At 33.8% G+C, this 15,662-nt stretch overlaps 1 protein-coding gene across 7 annotated transcripts; it reads left to right on the forward strand.

The window, feature by feature from the left end:
- Positions 1-9,232: 9,232 nt before the first annotated feature.
- On the forward strand, positions 9,233-13,088 carry LOC116004666 (NDR1/HIN1-like protein 10). Of its 7 annotated transcripts, none has more exons than XR_004094834.1 (3): positions 9,233-10,144; positions 10,731-10,964; positions 12,762-13,088. XR_004094834.1 is itself a non-coding variant. In XM_031244802.1 (2 exons), the coding sequence occupies exon 1, from the start codon at positions 9,367-9,369 to the stop codon at positions 10,120-10,122; it is 756 nt and encodes a 251-aa protein (XP_031100662.1). In that variant the 5' UTR covers positions 9,233-9,366; the 3' UTR covers positions 10,123-10,144; positions 12,762-13,088. The 7 variants fall into 7 exon arrangements, 4 of the variants coding, with proteins under 4 accessions (XP_031100662.1, XP_031100663.1, XP_031100665.1 ...); XR_004094836.1 differs by having other exon boundaries at positions 10,819-10,964; XR_004094835.1 differs by lacking the exon at positions 12,762-13,088 and adding an exon at positions 11,819-12,427.
- Positions 13,089-15,662: the final 2,574 nt, after the last annotated feature.

Below are 15,662 nucleotides of genomic sequence, written 5' to 3' on the forward strand. Positions count from 1 at the left end.
AAATGATGCCCATAACCACAGAGGCAAAAGCCCAACCACAGAGGCAAATGATGCCCATAACCACAGAGGCGAAAGCCCAAACCACAGAGGCGAAAGCCCAATCACAGAGGCAAATGATACCCATAACCACAGAGGCAAAAGCCCAACCACAGAGGCAAATGATGCCCATAACCACAGAGGCGAAAGCCCAATCGCAGAGGCAAATGATGCCCATAACCACAGAGGCAAATGATGCCCACAGTTAGTTCACCCTCAACAAGCCAAAAGATACTCAAAAGACTTACATCTCCACATCCAACCTCAGACTCATCCCCAAGAATTATCCACTAACAGTGTTCATCTCAGGTTATGAACACAACATACACTCAGAGAATATAACCAAGGATTCAACCAACCAATAGACCAAGATAATGAATCAAAAGACATGAATAAATACTCAAGGACCAAGGTGAAATACTCAACAAAATATCCAGACAAGTTCCAGAATCATAGATAAATTAACAAGACAACAGATCACAAAACAAGCTACTGGAAACAAAACCAGGATAGACCTTGCGGAGCACTCTCACGAAACACCATGTTCCGCCGACCTATTCCACCAACACCAACGGAACACCATGTTCCGTCAAACCCTTCCCCACTAGTGTTCTTACGGAACATTCCAACGGGATACATTATACCATTGAAACGCACTGCAAGTACAACTCCAACGCACAGAATCCAGACTTAGAACAGAATACGAAATACTCATTTCCAGAATACAAAAATATGATCAGATTGCCCAGATTACAAATCTCAGAAGCCAAATAAACATGCAATCCATAACAATAGATGCTCATATTCATCAAGATGCAAAGGATCAAGAACACAAGTTCAATAACTCATCAAAATAGATCACAGATCATCAAGAACAAAGGCTAAACCAAGAAATTTCCACAGGATTCCAAATCACCAAGTATTATACATAGATCAAGAGTGTAAAATAAGTTTTAGTGAGACATGATGGTTACCTATTGTAGCACAACTTCAAACCAAGCAAACTCCCACCTCTTCACAAGCCACTCCCTCCCACTTGATCATCTTTTTCCCCAAAGAAAGATCCCAAAAGAACACCATAAGAGCTTATAAAAAGGTCATGAAAATGAGATGATACAAGGCATATTCCTAAAGAAAAGCACTTACCCAAGCCCTAGAAATCCTAAAGGAGCAATCTTTGTCTTGAATCTGAAAGGATAGAAGATAGTGTATATTGTAGGGTTCTTAGGAAATGATAGGGTATGAAGAGTTATTTTGTAGGAGAATGAAAAAGGTAGGAATAGTCAACACAAACTCTTTTATATGGATAGGAAGATCATTAGATACATAGTGTATATATTATATTAGGGTAAGTAGAATAAATAATGGGCTTTTATAAAGAATGGGTCTTGCATTATTCAATATAATACTAGCAAGTATGAAATTGGTCATTCAAAAAAAAAAAATTAAATTGGGTCATTACAAAATATTCTTACTTATAAGAAATATAAGGATCCAATTTAAAGAAATCCCTTATAGGAATTAAATCAAGAATTGAGCGTTAGAATAAATAAATAATTCCGGAATAAGATATATATATATATATATATATATATATATATATATATCAATTAGAAGAACGAAGCCCAATTAAATCAAATAAATTACACGGTAGAAATAATTATCGGTCTCAAGGCTTGAACGAAATTACGGGGTGTTACAAGTTAGCTCCTAAATCAGATTGGATAGCCTTCATTTTTCTATTGAAAGAATGTTCAACCAAATTTTGGAACTTATCAATGATGGCGTACATATCAGATTTTAATTTCATAGGAAAATACCAAGTATAACGAGAGTAATCATCTACGAAAATATCAAAGTAACGATAGCCATCAATGAACAATAAGGGAGCTGGACCCCAAATATCTGTGTAAATTAAATCAAGAATGTCTGAACTAGATGACACAACATGTGGCAAAAGGAAATCTTGTTGATTTTCCTAATTGACACGCATTACATAAGCTAGAATTACAACGATTGGAACTATTAGACCTACTAACCAAACAAGACTGAAGAATACGATGTAAGACAGGATTGTGTGGATGTCCTAAGCGATCATGCCACACAGATGGAGATGCGCGAGATGAAAGAAAAATGAATGGAGATGGACGAGTGATTGGAAGAGTGTATAGGCCCCTAGAACTACTTCCGCGTAGAAGAATCTCCTTGGAATTGATGTCATTCACAACAAAAAATGAGGGATGAAACTCAAAGAATACTTTATTATTTGAGGGAAATTGTTTAAACATATAATAAAGAAGAAGACATTTTAGGAACATGAACAATATTGGACAACTTAAATAACCTAGATGGGGTAGTAATGGAAGCATGACCAACATGACTAATATGAAAATTCTTACCATCACCAACACGAAGTGTGTCTTTACTAGTGTATTCTTTTGATATAGATAGGAAATCAATGCCTAGAGTTACGTGATTGGTAGCCCTAGTGCAGGGACCCATACCTGAGAACCATTATCATCACCTTGATATGTTAAGTTTGCCTGGGGAGGAAAATATCATAATAGGTAGGTGTCGTATGTCCAAAACGATTACAAAGTTGACATTGATTCGACCTTCCCCTGCCACGACCACCATTGCGCCCACCATTCAGTCGACCATTGCCACCTCGATTGGCGGTGCCGCCACTACCTTCGCGGGTTGGCCGTTTGCGACTGCTGCCGTGCCAATTGGAGCGGCATTGCTGCCCTCCTCGCTGCATGGTGTAAGTAGTCGGCAATGGTGTCATTCCGCTATCGCCATGAATAAAGTCATGGGCGCCAAGAAAATCTCCTAGTTCGGTGAGAGTCACAGCTTGTCCACGAACCGCAAGAAATGATGTTAAGTTATGGTACTCTAGATGTAAGCCCCGAAAAACATATAAATTCATCTCGTCTAAACTGACCGGTCGACTGGCCAAGGCAAGGTCTTCTATTACTACACGGGCACGACCAAGATAATCGATCACAAAAGAAGTACTCTGTTGAAGAGATTGAAATTGGCCAAGAAGATGAAGCGACATGGCACAAGATGAGGATGCTAGAGACTGTTCTATCGACTCCCAAATTTATTGTGATGTCCTGCGACCAACTGCAAGGTGCATAACCTCTTTTGAAAGAGAGGAAATTAACATGGACATCAAAGCTTAGTCATGACGAAACCAAGCTACATGAGGCCAAATTAGCTTGTGGCACTACATTAGTGTCAGTGGTTGGGAGGAAGGCATTTGGGCATGGGTGAGTACCATCAATAAATCCCATTAACTCATGTCCCTGTAGGAAAGACACAACTTGTGTCATCCAAAACAAATATTTTTTGTGAGTCAGCTTAATACTAATAAAGTGGTGAGCAGTAGAAAGCGAATTAACACCCATAGAGACAGAGGATGTAACAGCGGCATCTGAGATGGTCCATTTAGAGGAGGAATTAACGGATCTGTCGGCCATTAGAACAAAAGGAACGAAAAAAAGAAGATGGAAGATGAACCTTGGCTAATTGATACCATATGAAAACTGCAAATTGTATTAACAGAACTTGATTAGAAGAGTACATGCATAGCGATATATATACATGGGGAATCATAGGAAGACTAGGATAAGTAGTCATACTCTGACTCAAATACATAGAGTCCTAATAGAAAATACAAACATCTATACATAATTGATAATATGTTATGGTTTTGTCGGGATCGGGTCCATTATAAACTGAGTACGAAAATAAAGAATGTGGATAGGAAAATAGTAAATTTATTGCTTGGGGTGGTAGGCCTAAAATAGCATGTACAAAGTTCGAGACATTGGCCCAAATAGTAAATAAATTACACAAGTCGTGATCCAGATAGCGGCTTAAAGATAATAATACTGTTGCTACGGATCGAGCCGTGATGACTGGGTTGAAAGAGAAGACAAACGACCACTAAACTAGTAGGCTTGTAGTGCTTAGACCAGGGTGTACTTGAGGAGGCACATCACCCCACTTTTATTGTGCACCTTAACCTCACAACGCTATCCACGTGTACGGTGATCCAGACGGGTCTTCCCTCCACCAACCACATGTGCCATGCTCACCAACCTCACTCACATGATCCATCTAACACCACGAGTGCCGGTTGCGCACCAGCTGCATGATGAGGCATGCACCACCCCCGCCGCCCACATCGTGGCAAGCAGAGGCGACAGGCATTGACCCCCTTACCCCCTCCGCCTGGCTACGAGCACCTAAAGTCATGGCGGGGCGCTGGGGGGTGCACCTACTGCATTAGGCATGCATCGGCTCTAGGTGGCCAGTGCGCCCTCTGGCGGCTCCTAAGGCTGGCCAACTGCCGATCAATCCCTGCCTACCTTTTTCTGAAGTTGATCCACCTCACCCGTCAACCCAAATTAAACAAAATATCATGCTATGTGTGACTAGTTATCTAGATTATACAATTTTTAATCATAAATTATCTAATTATGTATCTTTTGAATTTGACAACCCAAATATTTATTTTACACTTATTACTAACAATGCATTTGGTTTACAAAATGAATTTGGGAGGAATAAGAATCTTATTTGGGATTTGGGAATGGAACATCATAAGAATTACATTCCATTATTTGGTTTATGGAATAAATACACTTTAGAAATTGTATTTTAATGTTTGGTTGGATTACAAACTAGAAATGTAATAAATATTAAAAAGAAAAAATTACCCTCCACACACACATGTGTTGGTTTTACAACTTATGCAGTCGACGAGGCCATCACAACCGATCGTGGAACAAGAAAATTGCTTAGGAAGATTATAATAATTGTGGACAAGTGTTTATTGCTTTTATAAAAAGAATTTTGAACCCTTTACAAGTCATTCTTTAAGGTATTTATACAACTCAAACTTAATTATGGTACTTGACCTAAATTTAAAAAGTAAATCCCTCAAATCTTGCACTTTAATTACAAATTGATTGCTTGTAAAAATAGGAAAATAATCTCATAAACTTTGATACTAAATCATCTAGGTTATGGCTTCCAAAAATAGGCAGCTAGAATTGCATACCAAAATAAGTCAAGGTCGACTACTTAGGTTGGGGTCGAACACCAGACCGCTAGTACCCAATCCATCAGCTAGTCCCTACTTTCCTATGGCTCAAGGAGTTAACGAACAAGTTAGTATTTTTTTCGATTGACAACCCTTGCGATCTCCGTCACGTGGCACAATCTTTGCACAACCCCTTTCCCAAAAAATACCCACTCATTTTCACCCCATATTACTTTCACATTCTTTCCGTTTCATAGCCTCAAGCTCTCAAGTTCTTTTTTTTTTTTCCCTCAATTCTGCGCTCCCAACTATAGTATATTATCTTGCTCAAATTCTCAAACACCTTTAGGTTCAACTCTATCTCTATATTATTTTCCCTTCCCCTTTTTAAATATGTCTTCTTCTTTAGTGGACTTCTCCCTCCACTTATCTCGCGCCCATTGGATGAGTGAAGGTAATAAAATATTCCCTCCCTTCATCTTATGCTCCCCTTGCCTCCTTACGGCTTACCCCTCTAAGCCATTTTTATGACTGGTGTTACCGCTTAAGGTCCCAAATTTTTTGAAAATCTTGCCCCTCCACCATTTTTTTAATCTACTATGATTAAATCCAAACTCGAGTTCATGTAAAACCTTATTGGCTCCTCAGTCGTCTCCTCTGGCGAGCGATTCATTGATGAACCTCCACCCATGGGCTACCTTAGCATTTACTACCTTTCCATTCGCTATGGCCTCCTTATTCATCCACTTCCCCTACTCAGCCAAACTTGCCAATATTACGAATTGGTGTCCGATCAATTTGTCCTTAACTTATACAGCCTAATTACCTATTTCCTCACCTTTGTGATGACTACAAAATAATAGTCTTATTCCTGAGAATATTACTTTATTCATGTGAACCAAATATGTAATATAACTCTCTAAGTAATCGAAAGATAGAAATCTATATCTATATATATATATTAAAACAGAAGTGCTAGCTTTCCCGCTCATTTTAGTCCAAAAATTTTGAAATCGGTCAACATAATATTATATAATAATTCCTTATCAGAAATTCTATCATTTCTTATCATTCCTTATTTATGGTTAAAATTGACAAAATATTCAAAATATGATTACATTCCTTATTATACACGGAAATTAATGAAATATTTTATTCAACTCCATTACTGTACGGAAATTAATAATTATTAAACAAAATTATAGTTATTATACCATGCAATTCAATTATACCATTCCTTATTTTCCCGTCCATCCTAAGAAAATACTTATGTTTTAAAATTTGAAATTACAAACATTTTTTACTTAATTAAAAAATAAAAAAAAATGATATATATGTTACTTTAATTTATAGTAATGATTACCTAAATATTTATTATAACATGAATCATGGTCTACTTTTAAGGTACACTAAACTATACTTAGTATATTCTTTTTCAACTTAAGTTCAGTTTTTATTTATATACAAATAAAATTAATATATAAAAAATATATCATCAAAAAGTTCTAATTAAAATTTTTTAAAATAACACCTATATTGATATTTTTATTTTAATGTATTAAATTAACATACAATTATATTAAGTCAACCTAATTACGTACGGCAATTGAAATAATTCTTTTTCAAACATTTCATTCACATAAAAGTAAACTTCTGTGCAAAATAAAACAAAAATAAATCTCATTGTTATTTGTAATTCTATTTTCCATCATTATATTGCTATATATATAGATCTCTATCCTTCATAAAGTCATAAATAATAATATGGTAATTTAATGGTAATAGAATTTATAAAAATGAAAATGTATATTCTATTAAAATAAAAAAATTCTAAATCAAAATAGATATGTAAAATTTAATTTATTCTAATAAGATAAAATTTTAATTTAAAGTAATATATATATATATATATATATATATATGTATATAGTTATTATTGCTAAAAAGAGAAAATAATAACTATAATATATATATACATATTGAATCATTGTTTCATGTCAAAAGTTCACCCAAAAAAAATTATTGTATATCAATTTGTTTACTTTATCTAACTTTTAAAAATAATTACAATATTATTACTACTATATATAAATTTCTTCCTACATAAATAATGTTAGTTTTCAAAGTTTAAAAATGTGAAAGGTAAAATATATCATTATTATGATTTTAGCATTCTACTAATAACAAATATAAGTATTATTGTATTAATTTAAATGTTTTGTAGTACAAATGTTGTAAACAAATTTTATAAAATACCATAAATTATAAAAATTTACAAATCTAAAATAATAGTTATTATTTAAATATTATGAGCCCAAAACAAATTAATTTACGTTAATAACATAACTGAAGAAAACTAACATAAAAATGAACTAATTGAACTAACTTACATTTGCGGAGTTTGAAAAAAATATAATGTTATTGGGTAAATGTCTCACATTTAAATATAATGTTATCAAATTAATTGAAATTCACATATTTAAAAATGATGCGTCATATCGAGATATATCAATTTAAAATGAAAAAAAGAATAAGAGACAATAGAACTAAAAGAAATAAACTTTCAATAAATTAGTTAAAAACATATCATAGATCTACAAATATTGAATTGAACCACAAAGTCAATTGTGGACCTATTAATTAAATGATGATCTAGAGATGTTTTGATTGTGCTACATTTACGGGTTGAAAAATATTTAGAAACAAAACTAAGTGGTTTCCAGACATCTATTACTATTTATGATAACAGACAATAGTTTAAGGCAAAAAATTGTGTTCGACCGTCTAATGGTATCAATCCGTGAGACGGGTCGAATCTTTAATTAACGATGTCAAAGATCTCACTGTCTTACGGATTGAGACCCATGAGATGGTCTCACACAAGTATTACTCAAAGTTTAAAATAACACCAAAGTAGATTTTGAAACAAAACTCAAATATCAATGTAAAATTTAAAAATAAGAATGTGTTTTCATGCAAGGAAAAAAAATAATATTTATCAATATCTATATAATAAAAAATTATCAATTTCTATTTTTATCCATTTATGTAGACATATATTATATTTATAGTATTTTGTACAATATGAAAATATATACACATTTTTTAATAGAATTGTGATTACTGGCATAATTATACACGTTAATTACTACAATGGTTACTTATTAAAAAATTATTTTAAAATATGTCTAAACTCATTCTCTTAATTAAAAATTCAAAAATATTTAAAAATTTGTCTAAATATGTAATATATTTAGGGACTACATTAATCCATATAATTTAAAAATTAAATTCTTTTAATTTGTAAATGTAATTTTCTTAATTATAATTAATAAAATATAAAATATAATTAAGAATAAAATTTAAAAAATGTGTATTCATAAATATTTATATTTTTAAAAATGCATACATACATATACTTATGCATTAAATTAATCATACAAAATTAAAATGCTATTTTTTAATTTCTAAATTTAATTATTTTAATTATAGTATATCAATATAAATTATAATTACAGAAATTATATTATAAAATATGCATATATACGTATTAATGAATATTATTTGTATATACACTATATTACACAATCATATAAGAAAGTGCGTCTGATTAGAGTTTAAAATCACATATACAGAATTTAAAATTTACATTTTTAATTTCTAAGTATAATTTTCTTAGTTATTATTCATATTGTTAGAATTATAATATATATAAAATAAGATTAGGAATAATTCAATTTAATTATGTAAATTTTTCTCTATAAATTTATATAAATATTTACATGAATAGAGATTATATTAATCATACAAATATAAATATTTACATGAATAGAGATTATATTAATCATACAAAGTTTTAATTTTATATGCTAAGAGATTATATTAATCATACAAAGTTTTAATTTTATATGCTACGATAATAGATACTTGACTAAATATATAAAAATTCAATTATATTATTATATTGTACATTTTAATATATTGGTATGTTTCAAATTTTTTTATTTAAGTTCATAATAAAAAAAAAAACACTAGTGTTAATAATAATATAATAATAAAGATGGTATTGAGTTAGTAAAACTTAGACGCAAGTTTCATCTCTACGCGTATAGTGTATGGTATGATATATCCGAAAATTCCAGAAACAACTATGCTGTGTTCACGCGGTATTCTTCGCCGGTTCGGAAACAGTCCTATCTTGAAAGTACTAAAACACCCATTTCCCTCAGTCCAACCTTAAGTCTTCACCTGCACGATACTCTCCCCGTCCGGCAATGGGCGATCAGACTAGGCCACAGCCCGTCACCGGCTACGCCGCCGGACCGGCTAATCAAAACGGTTATCCCCCACCCTCCTCCGGCACTGCCTATCCTTATGCCGCTCCGCCTCCCGCTGCCTACAACTATAATTACTACAACAACAATAACCCTTACTACCAGCAGCCCGATGCTTACGCCGTGCAACGCGCCACCTTCCTCCGACGCGTGCTCGCCATATTCATCGCCTGCTTCGTCATCGCCGGCGCGGTTATCTTCATCGTCTGGCTCATCCTCCGTCCCCGCCTCCCCGAGGTCCGCGCGGATTCGTTGTCGCTTTCCAGCTTCAACCTCTCGGATAACTTTCTGTCGGGGAATTGGGACTTCCAGTTCACGGCTCGGAACCCTAACAAGAAGATGACTATCGACTACGATGACATTCAGGCCTTGATTTACTACGACTCGAAGCAGCTTGCTGAGACCAGTGTGGCGCCTTTCTTTCAGGATAAGAGGAACGAGACCGCCTCCAATGCTACATTCGCTGCTACTAGAACGTTTGTGGATAATAGGGTTGTGGAAGGGATCAAAAAGGAGACGCCCAACATTGAATTCGATGTGCTTATGCTGGCTAGGGTAAAGTTCAAGGCGGGATCGTGGAGGGCGAGGAGTAGGTTTCTGAGAGTTTATTGTGGGGAGTTGAAGGTCGGACTTGTCCAAAACAGATCTTCTGGCAACTTGTTAGGAGGTCCAAGGCAGTGCGTAGTGCGGCTTTGATGGTGGCTAACTGCACTTTCAGGTGAATTTGCTTTGGATAACTCTGCCTTTTGAATTTGATTTTGCAAAAATGTATTGGTTGCCATTATGTTTGGGATGGCAAATATGATGTCATTTTATGGTCCTTTAATTTGGGGAAATTCTGATTGTTACATTCAACAAAAAGATTTGCATGTTTATGCTGATATCATGAGTTGTTGAATTCTAAGAATTTAATTCTGATTGGGCCTTCTTTTGACAGTGACTTCTGTATCAAGTGTTGGTGTTACACTGATAAACTTGCAATTTGCTGTAAATTATGATACTGAGAAGAAAGACTAATTCTACTTGAATCCACCTAGGAAGCCTCTTTTGTCCTCCTAGTATCTTAAGTTTTTGCAGCCGTGCTTTTGAATGTCCAAACTCCAAAAGTTACTCCTGTATTTGATTATCTATCTTATAAACTTAACATACTTAAATAAGTACACTCATGTTAAGCTTGTTAAAACGGACTGGGATCCGTGACACATTTTATTTCTCTTTTGACACTAATAATCGATGAATTGGTTAGTACATCCACATCTAGTAGAGCCATTTTCTCATGTTTCAGATTTAATTGTCACTTTCAGCTCTAACAGCACATGCAAGTTCATTTGGTATGTGCTTTAGTGAGTTATCACACAAATGAACACAAGCAGAGATGTTTTCTTCAAGCAGGGGAAACAGTTTGTACATTGGGATCATATTGTGCATGAATTTGGCACCGTGGTTTGAGTTTGGCACTTTGGCACTTGGAATGAAGAACTAACTTTTTGCTTCTTTGCTGTAATATATAAATTGAAACAGTATGACATCATTGCCAGGTTGGTATTTAGCTCCTTATTTTGATTTTTGGTGTGGCTGTGTACAGAACATTGAGTTTGTTCTTTGAAATTGAACTTTTCAACAACTGTTTGCAAAAGTATTGTTTCACAGTTCAGTTCTTTGTTTCCAAGAAAGTTATTATTGTACTCACAAATTTGGTTGTGATTTTGGCCCTCTTCATTGCATGGGATTTACTTGGCACAGGTCTCTCTCTCCTTTTTTGTTAACTTTTTGGAGTTACATGTTCTCTGAGTCACTTCATTTGAATGCTTTTTAATCTATTTGAGCCAGGAAATCGTTCTGTTTATTTATGTGAAACTTTTACAAGGGCAGTTAGATGTGTGTTTTAAGAAACATAAAAACCTTGCTTTATTAAGATTGTCTATGATTCTTTTCTTAAGGATTTTGCTTGAACTATTTTTTAATTTATCAATGTATATTAATCTTTCCTAGTTTTGTTAAACAAATCATCAAACCTCCTGAAGCTTTTGGTTAGTTGTACTTTGATGTTTATAGAAAATTTATAGGTCCTATTGATCCTACTATTTGGAATGCAAGTAAGCATGTTACCATTAGGGATTTGAAACAGAGCTGTACACCTTGGTAAAGGATGGTGGAGTTATTGTTTTGTTTTATAATTATCAATATTAACCTTTGTTAGTATAGTATTTTCTGTTAACAAAAAATAGCTATTGCTAATGCAATTTACATTTTGATTTTAAAAGCTCAGCTAAACCAATCTATACCATATCTGATGAGTCTACTTGATTGTTTGCAGTGTTGTAACAATCGCAAAGCACTCATCAAGTGTTTGATGGGTGCCTAACTAAAAAAATGAATCTGAATTTTTTAGACTTGTAGGATTCTAGCAAGTATTCCTCCTATTAACCATATAGTCTAAAACCTGAACTCAAAGAAGAATTAGAGCTGCTGGGCGCCTGGGCTGGAGTCTGGAGACCGAGACTGCTGTGGGCTTGTGGTGCTGGGGGCTGGGTGAGAGTTGCAATCGAGTGGTTCTGTGCTGGGCTGCTGCGGTTCTCTGAATGAAGCGCAATGATGGGCAAGATTAAGTTTTTTTGCTCAAAACTAGATCATTTTGAGTGAAGCAAGGAAAAACTGACTAGTTGGCTAAGGGCATAATATGGCAACTTACCCATTCTTCCCTTTGGCTAGGGGTGCCTAGCACCTAGTCACCACGTAGGCAGATGTACAAATTATTGGGAGAAGATGTTCTATAATAACTACCTTTAGATATAAAGTGATCTAGAGTTAAGGCTAGTGTGAAGTGTAGTGAAAGAAATTTAATTGTGGTCGTCTGGCACCTGTAATAAACAATTAGTGTCAAAGCTGGTTTATAGTAACTAGCTTTAGATACAAAAGGGATACTTTAATTAGGTCTGTTATTTCTTCAAAAAAAAAAGTCTGTTATAGACAGTATGATATGGACAAAAGATTATTGCTATGTTTTTGTTTGATGTATATAGTGTAAGGCTATCATCATAGTATATATAGCATTTTGAAAATAAGGGGCGTCTTTACTAACCCTAACCAGAAATGAAAACAGAAAATATGTATGTTTACTTGTACATGTCTCTAATTCGAAAACAGAAAGTGGAGGAATGAAAACTAAAGAATTGAAGTAAATGATAGAATTCAGTGATAGATAGAGTGATTGTATTATGCAGGCAGCTCATTCATGCATCTTTTTCTACTATCCTTCCACAAACATTCTTTCACTTGAGATATCTGTCTGTCTGTCTTGTGTATGTATAGCTAATTATCTTTGTGATTTTCAGTTACACGCTGCCCCTGCCGGAGTCGGAGTCTTCTTCAACACATCTATCCTTTATATTCCTTCTCCTTCACCTTGAATTCTTGCTGCTCCCGGTTGTGTTCAATGCATTTTTGATATTCCTCCCAACTCCAGTTTGCTGTGCCGTAGATAGTATAGTAGGGGTATATTACACATAAGTTAGTTATTCAGCTGAGACGCCACTAGCAGGTTATCAACAGCTTTTTCATCGTTCTAACTTAACATTTATATATACTGCTTGTGACACCTGCTATTGCCTATTTAGGTGTTGACAATTTTTTTAAATGCCAAATGCTTTCAATTTCATGTCCCCTGGTTATATATATATAGGGAGTGGTTACCTTAAGTACACAAACCACCGCATTTTAAGCAAACAAACAGAGCACCTTAAGAACACAAAATATGCACCTAAAGTTTTAAAATGGCCCACTTAAATATTATACTCCGTAATTGACAAGCAATGAAGATGAAAGAAATGACAAATCTACCTAAAAACAAATTAACAAAACTTAGAGTAATTTTAACCAAAATAGTATCTATTATCTAACATCATATCAACTACAATAACTATTTAGATAGTTATTTTTAGAAAAGTGCAAATTAAACAATTTTAATACCAACTATAATGAACATCTTCTATATAATTTTGCATTAATATACTTTGAATTATTTATTTAAATACAAACATTGTACATTAAATCAGTTGCGCAATGCGTGTGTAAAATTAGTATATATATATATATATAATAAATTCGTCTCTCCCACCATTACGAATGATAACAACACTATTTGTTGAAGAAATTTGTTTATCTCGACACTTTTTTAACTATATACTCTTTTTGAAATTCGAATATTTTTGTTGCAGACTGTAATTTTTTTTTTTTATATATGGTTTATTAATTTACAAGTGATTTATTAAACTATCAATTATTTATTATGTTATTTTTTTCTTTTAAATGTTTGTATATAGCAATGATATATTATATATTTTTAAAACTTTCATAGTAAAGTTTAAACAAATCAAACATTTTAATTAATTTGATAGGTAATTTAAAATGTATGTAGGAAAATCACGCAATTAAAGCTTTAAACCGACGCACCTTAAGCACACAAACCACGTATCTTAAGAAGGAAAATCACGCACCTTAAGAACTAAAAACTAACACACCTAAAGCTTTAGATCGATATACCTTAAGTTTCAACAAAAGCACACTTTAATTTCTCACTAAATAATTGACTTAAACACAGAAATCACGCACCTTAAGAATAGAAACCACGCACTTTTAGTTTGACCAATACAGAAAATTACCAAATTGTCACCACGTTTTTTTAATCATTGTTAATCCTAGACGTTGATTTTGACAAGAGCAATGACTTTCTTCTACCGGCACAATCATACTTGAGCACACCATCCACATTTGAACCATATTTTGGCGAGATAGCTGGCCATACCGCTAGGGTTGGAAATAGGCCAGGCCCTTTGCACGGGCCTATGTCCTGGTCTAATTAAGGCCTAGATAGGCCTAGCTCATTTAGTAAAAAAGCCAGGCTTGAGCTAATTTCAGAGCCTATTAAACTAAACAGGCCAAGCCTATATATACCAGGCTCGGTCTTCAGGCTTATATATATATAGTTTGGATCATATGAGATCAGTTGTTTAAGTAAGAATATGAGATCAGATCTTGTGCATACATGTAATAATTTAATGGTTTAGATTGATTTAAGATTCTAAGTTGAAGTGTGTGCTAGCGGTGATGAAATGTGTGCGAACAGTGATTAAATGTAGGGCTGTCAAAGCGGGCCTAATTTTTGGCGGGCTTAGTGGGCCAAGATTCAAGCAACCCTAACCCGTCCCGTCCGGGTTCGCGGGCCGAACCGCGTTTTTTTTTTCACAGTTAAAAAAATTTAAACAAAACCTACAAATAGAAGCATTGCTAATTTCCAATCAACCTTTAAAGTACAACTTTCAATGTTTTTAAATTGAAAACAATAAAACAAATTAAAAATATTAATATTCAAAGTTCATAATTTCATATCAATTTATTAATCATTACATACATCAATCCATAACATATTCACATATCAAACATATATATATATATATAATAGGAACAATTACACAGCAAATAAGTATATTACATTACTACCAATTGCCAAAGTGCCATATATGTATATATACTTACTGCATATTTTCACATGACTATATGGATGTAATTAGTGCTTCTTTGCTTAATAATTTTCAACAAAATTGGGTAAAATAGAAATTGAAGTGTATGATCAACAATATTTTCAATAAATATATATATATTATTATTATTTTTAATTATTCGGCCCGAAACCCGCGCGGGTCGCAGGCTGAATCTAGCCCGCCCCATTAGGCCCGCATTTTCGGGGGCCTATTTTTTCATGGCCCTAACCCGCCCTACCGCGGGGCGGGTGCGAGCCGGCCTGCGAGCTTTGGCTCATTTTGATAGCCCTAATTAAATGTGTACAAACGATGATTAAATGTGTACGAATGGTGATTAAATGTGTGCGAATGGAGTGGGTGTGTCAAACAATCAAGACCATTACAATTTTTTAGATTGATGTACAAGATTTGATCTCAAAATATTTTAATAGTCTAGATTGATTAAGATTTCAAGTTGAAATGTGTGCGAACAGTGATTAAATGTTTGCGAACGGAGTGTGTGTCAATCAATCTAGACTATTAAAAAATATTACATGAATACACAAGATCTGATCTCACGATCTTACCTAAACAAGTGATCTCATATGATCCTAACTCTTTTATATATATATATATATATATATATATATATATATATATATATATATATATATATATATATATGATGGCGTTCAGGTGCGTACGGGCCGCCCAGGA

The sequence above is a fragment of the Ipomoea triloba genome, chromosome 14 (genome assembly GCF_003576645.1).
Source record: "Ipomoea triloba cultivar NCNSP0323 chromosome 14, ASM357664v1".
In the NCBI taxonomy this organism is placed as follows: Eukaryota; Viridiplantae; Streptophyta; class Magnoliopsida; order Solanales; family Convolvulaceae; genus Ipomoea; species Ipomoea triloba.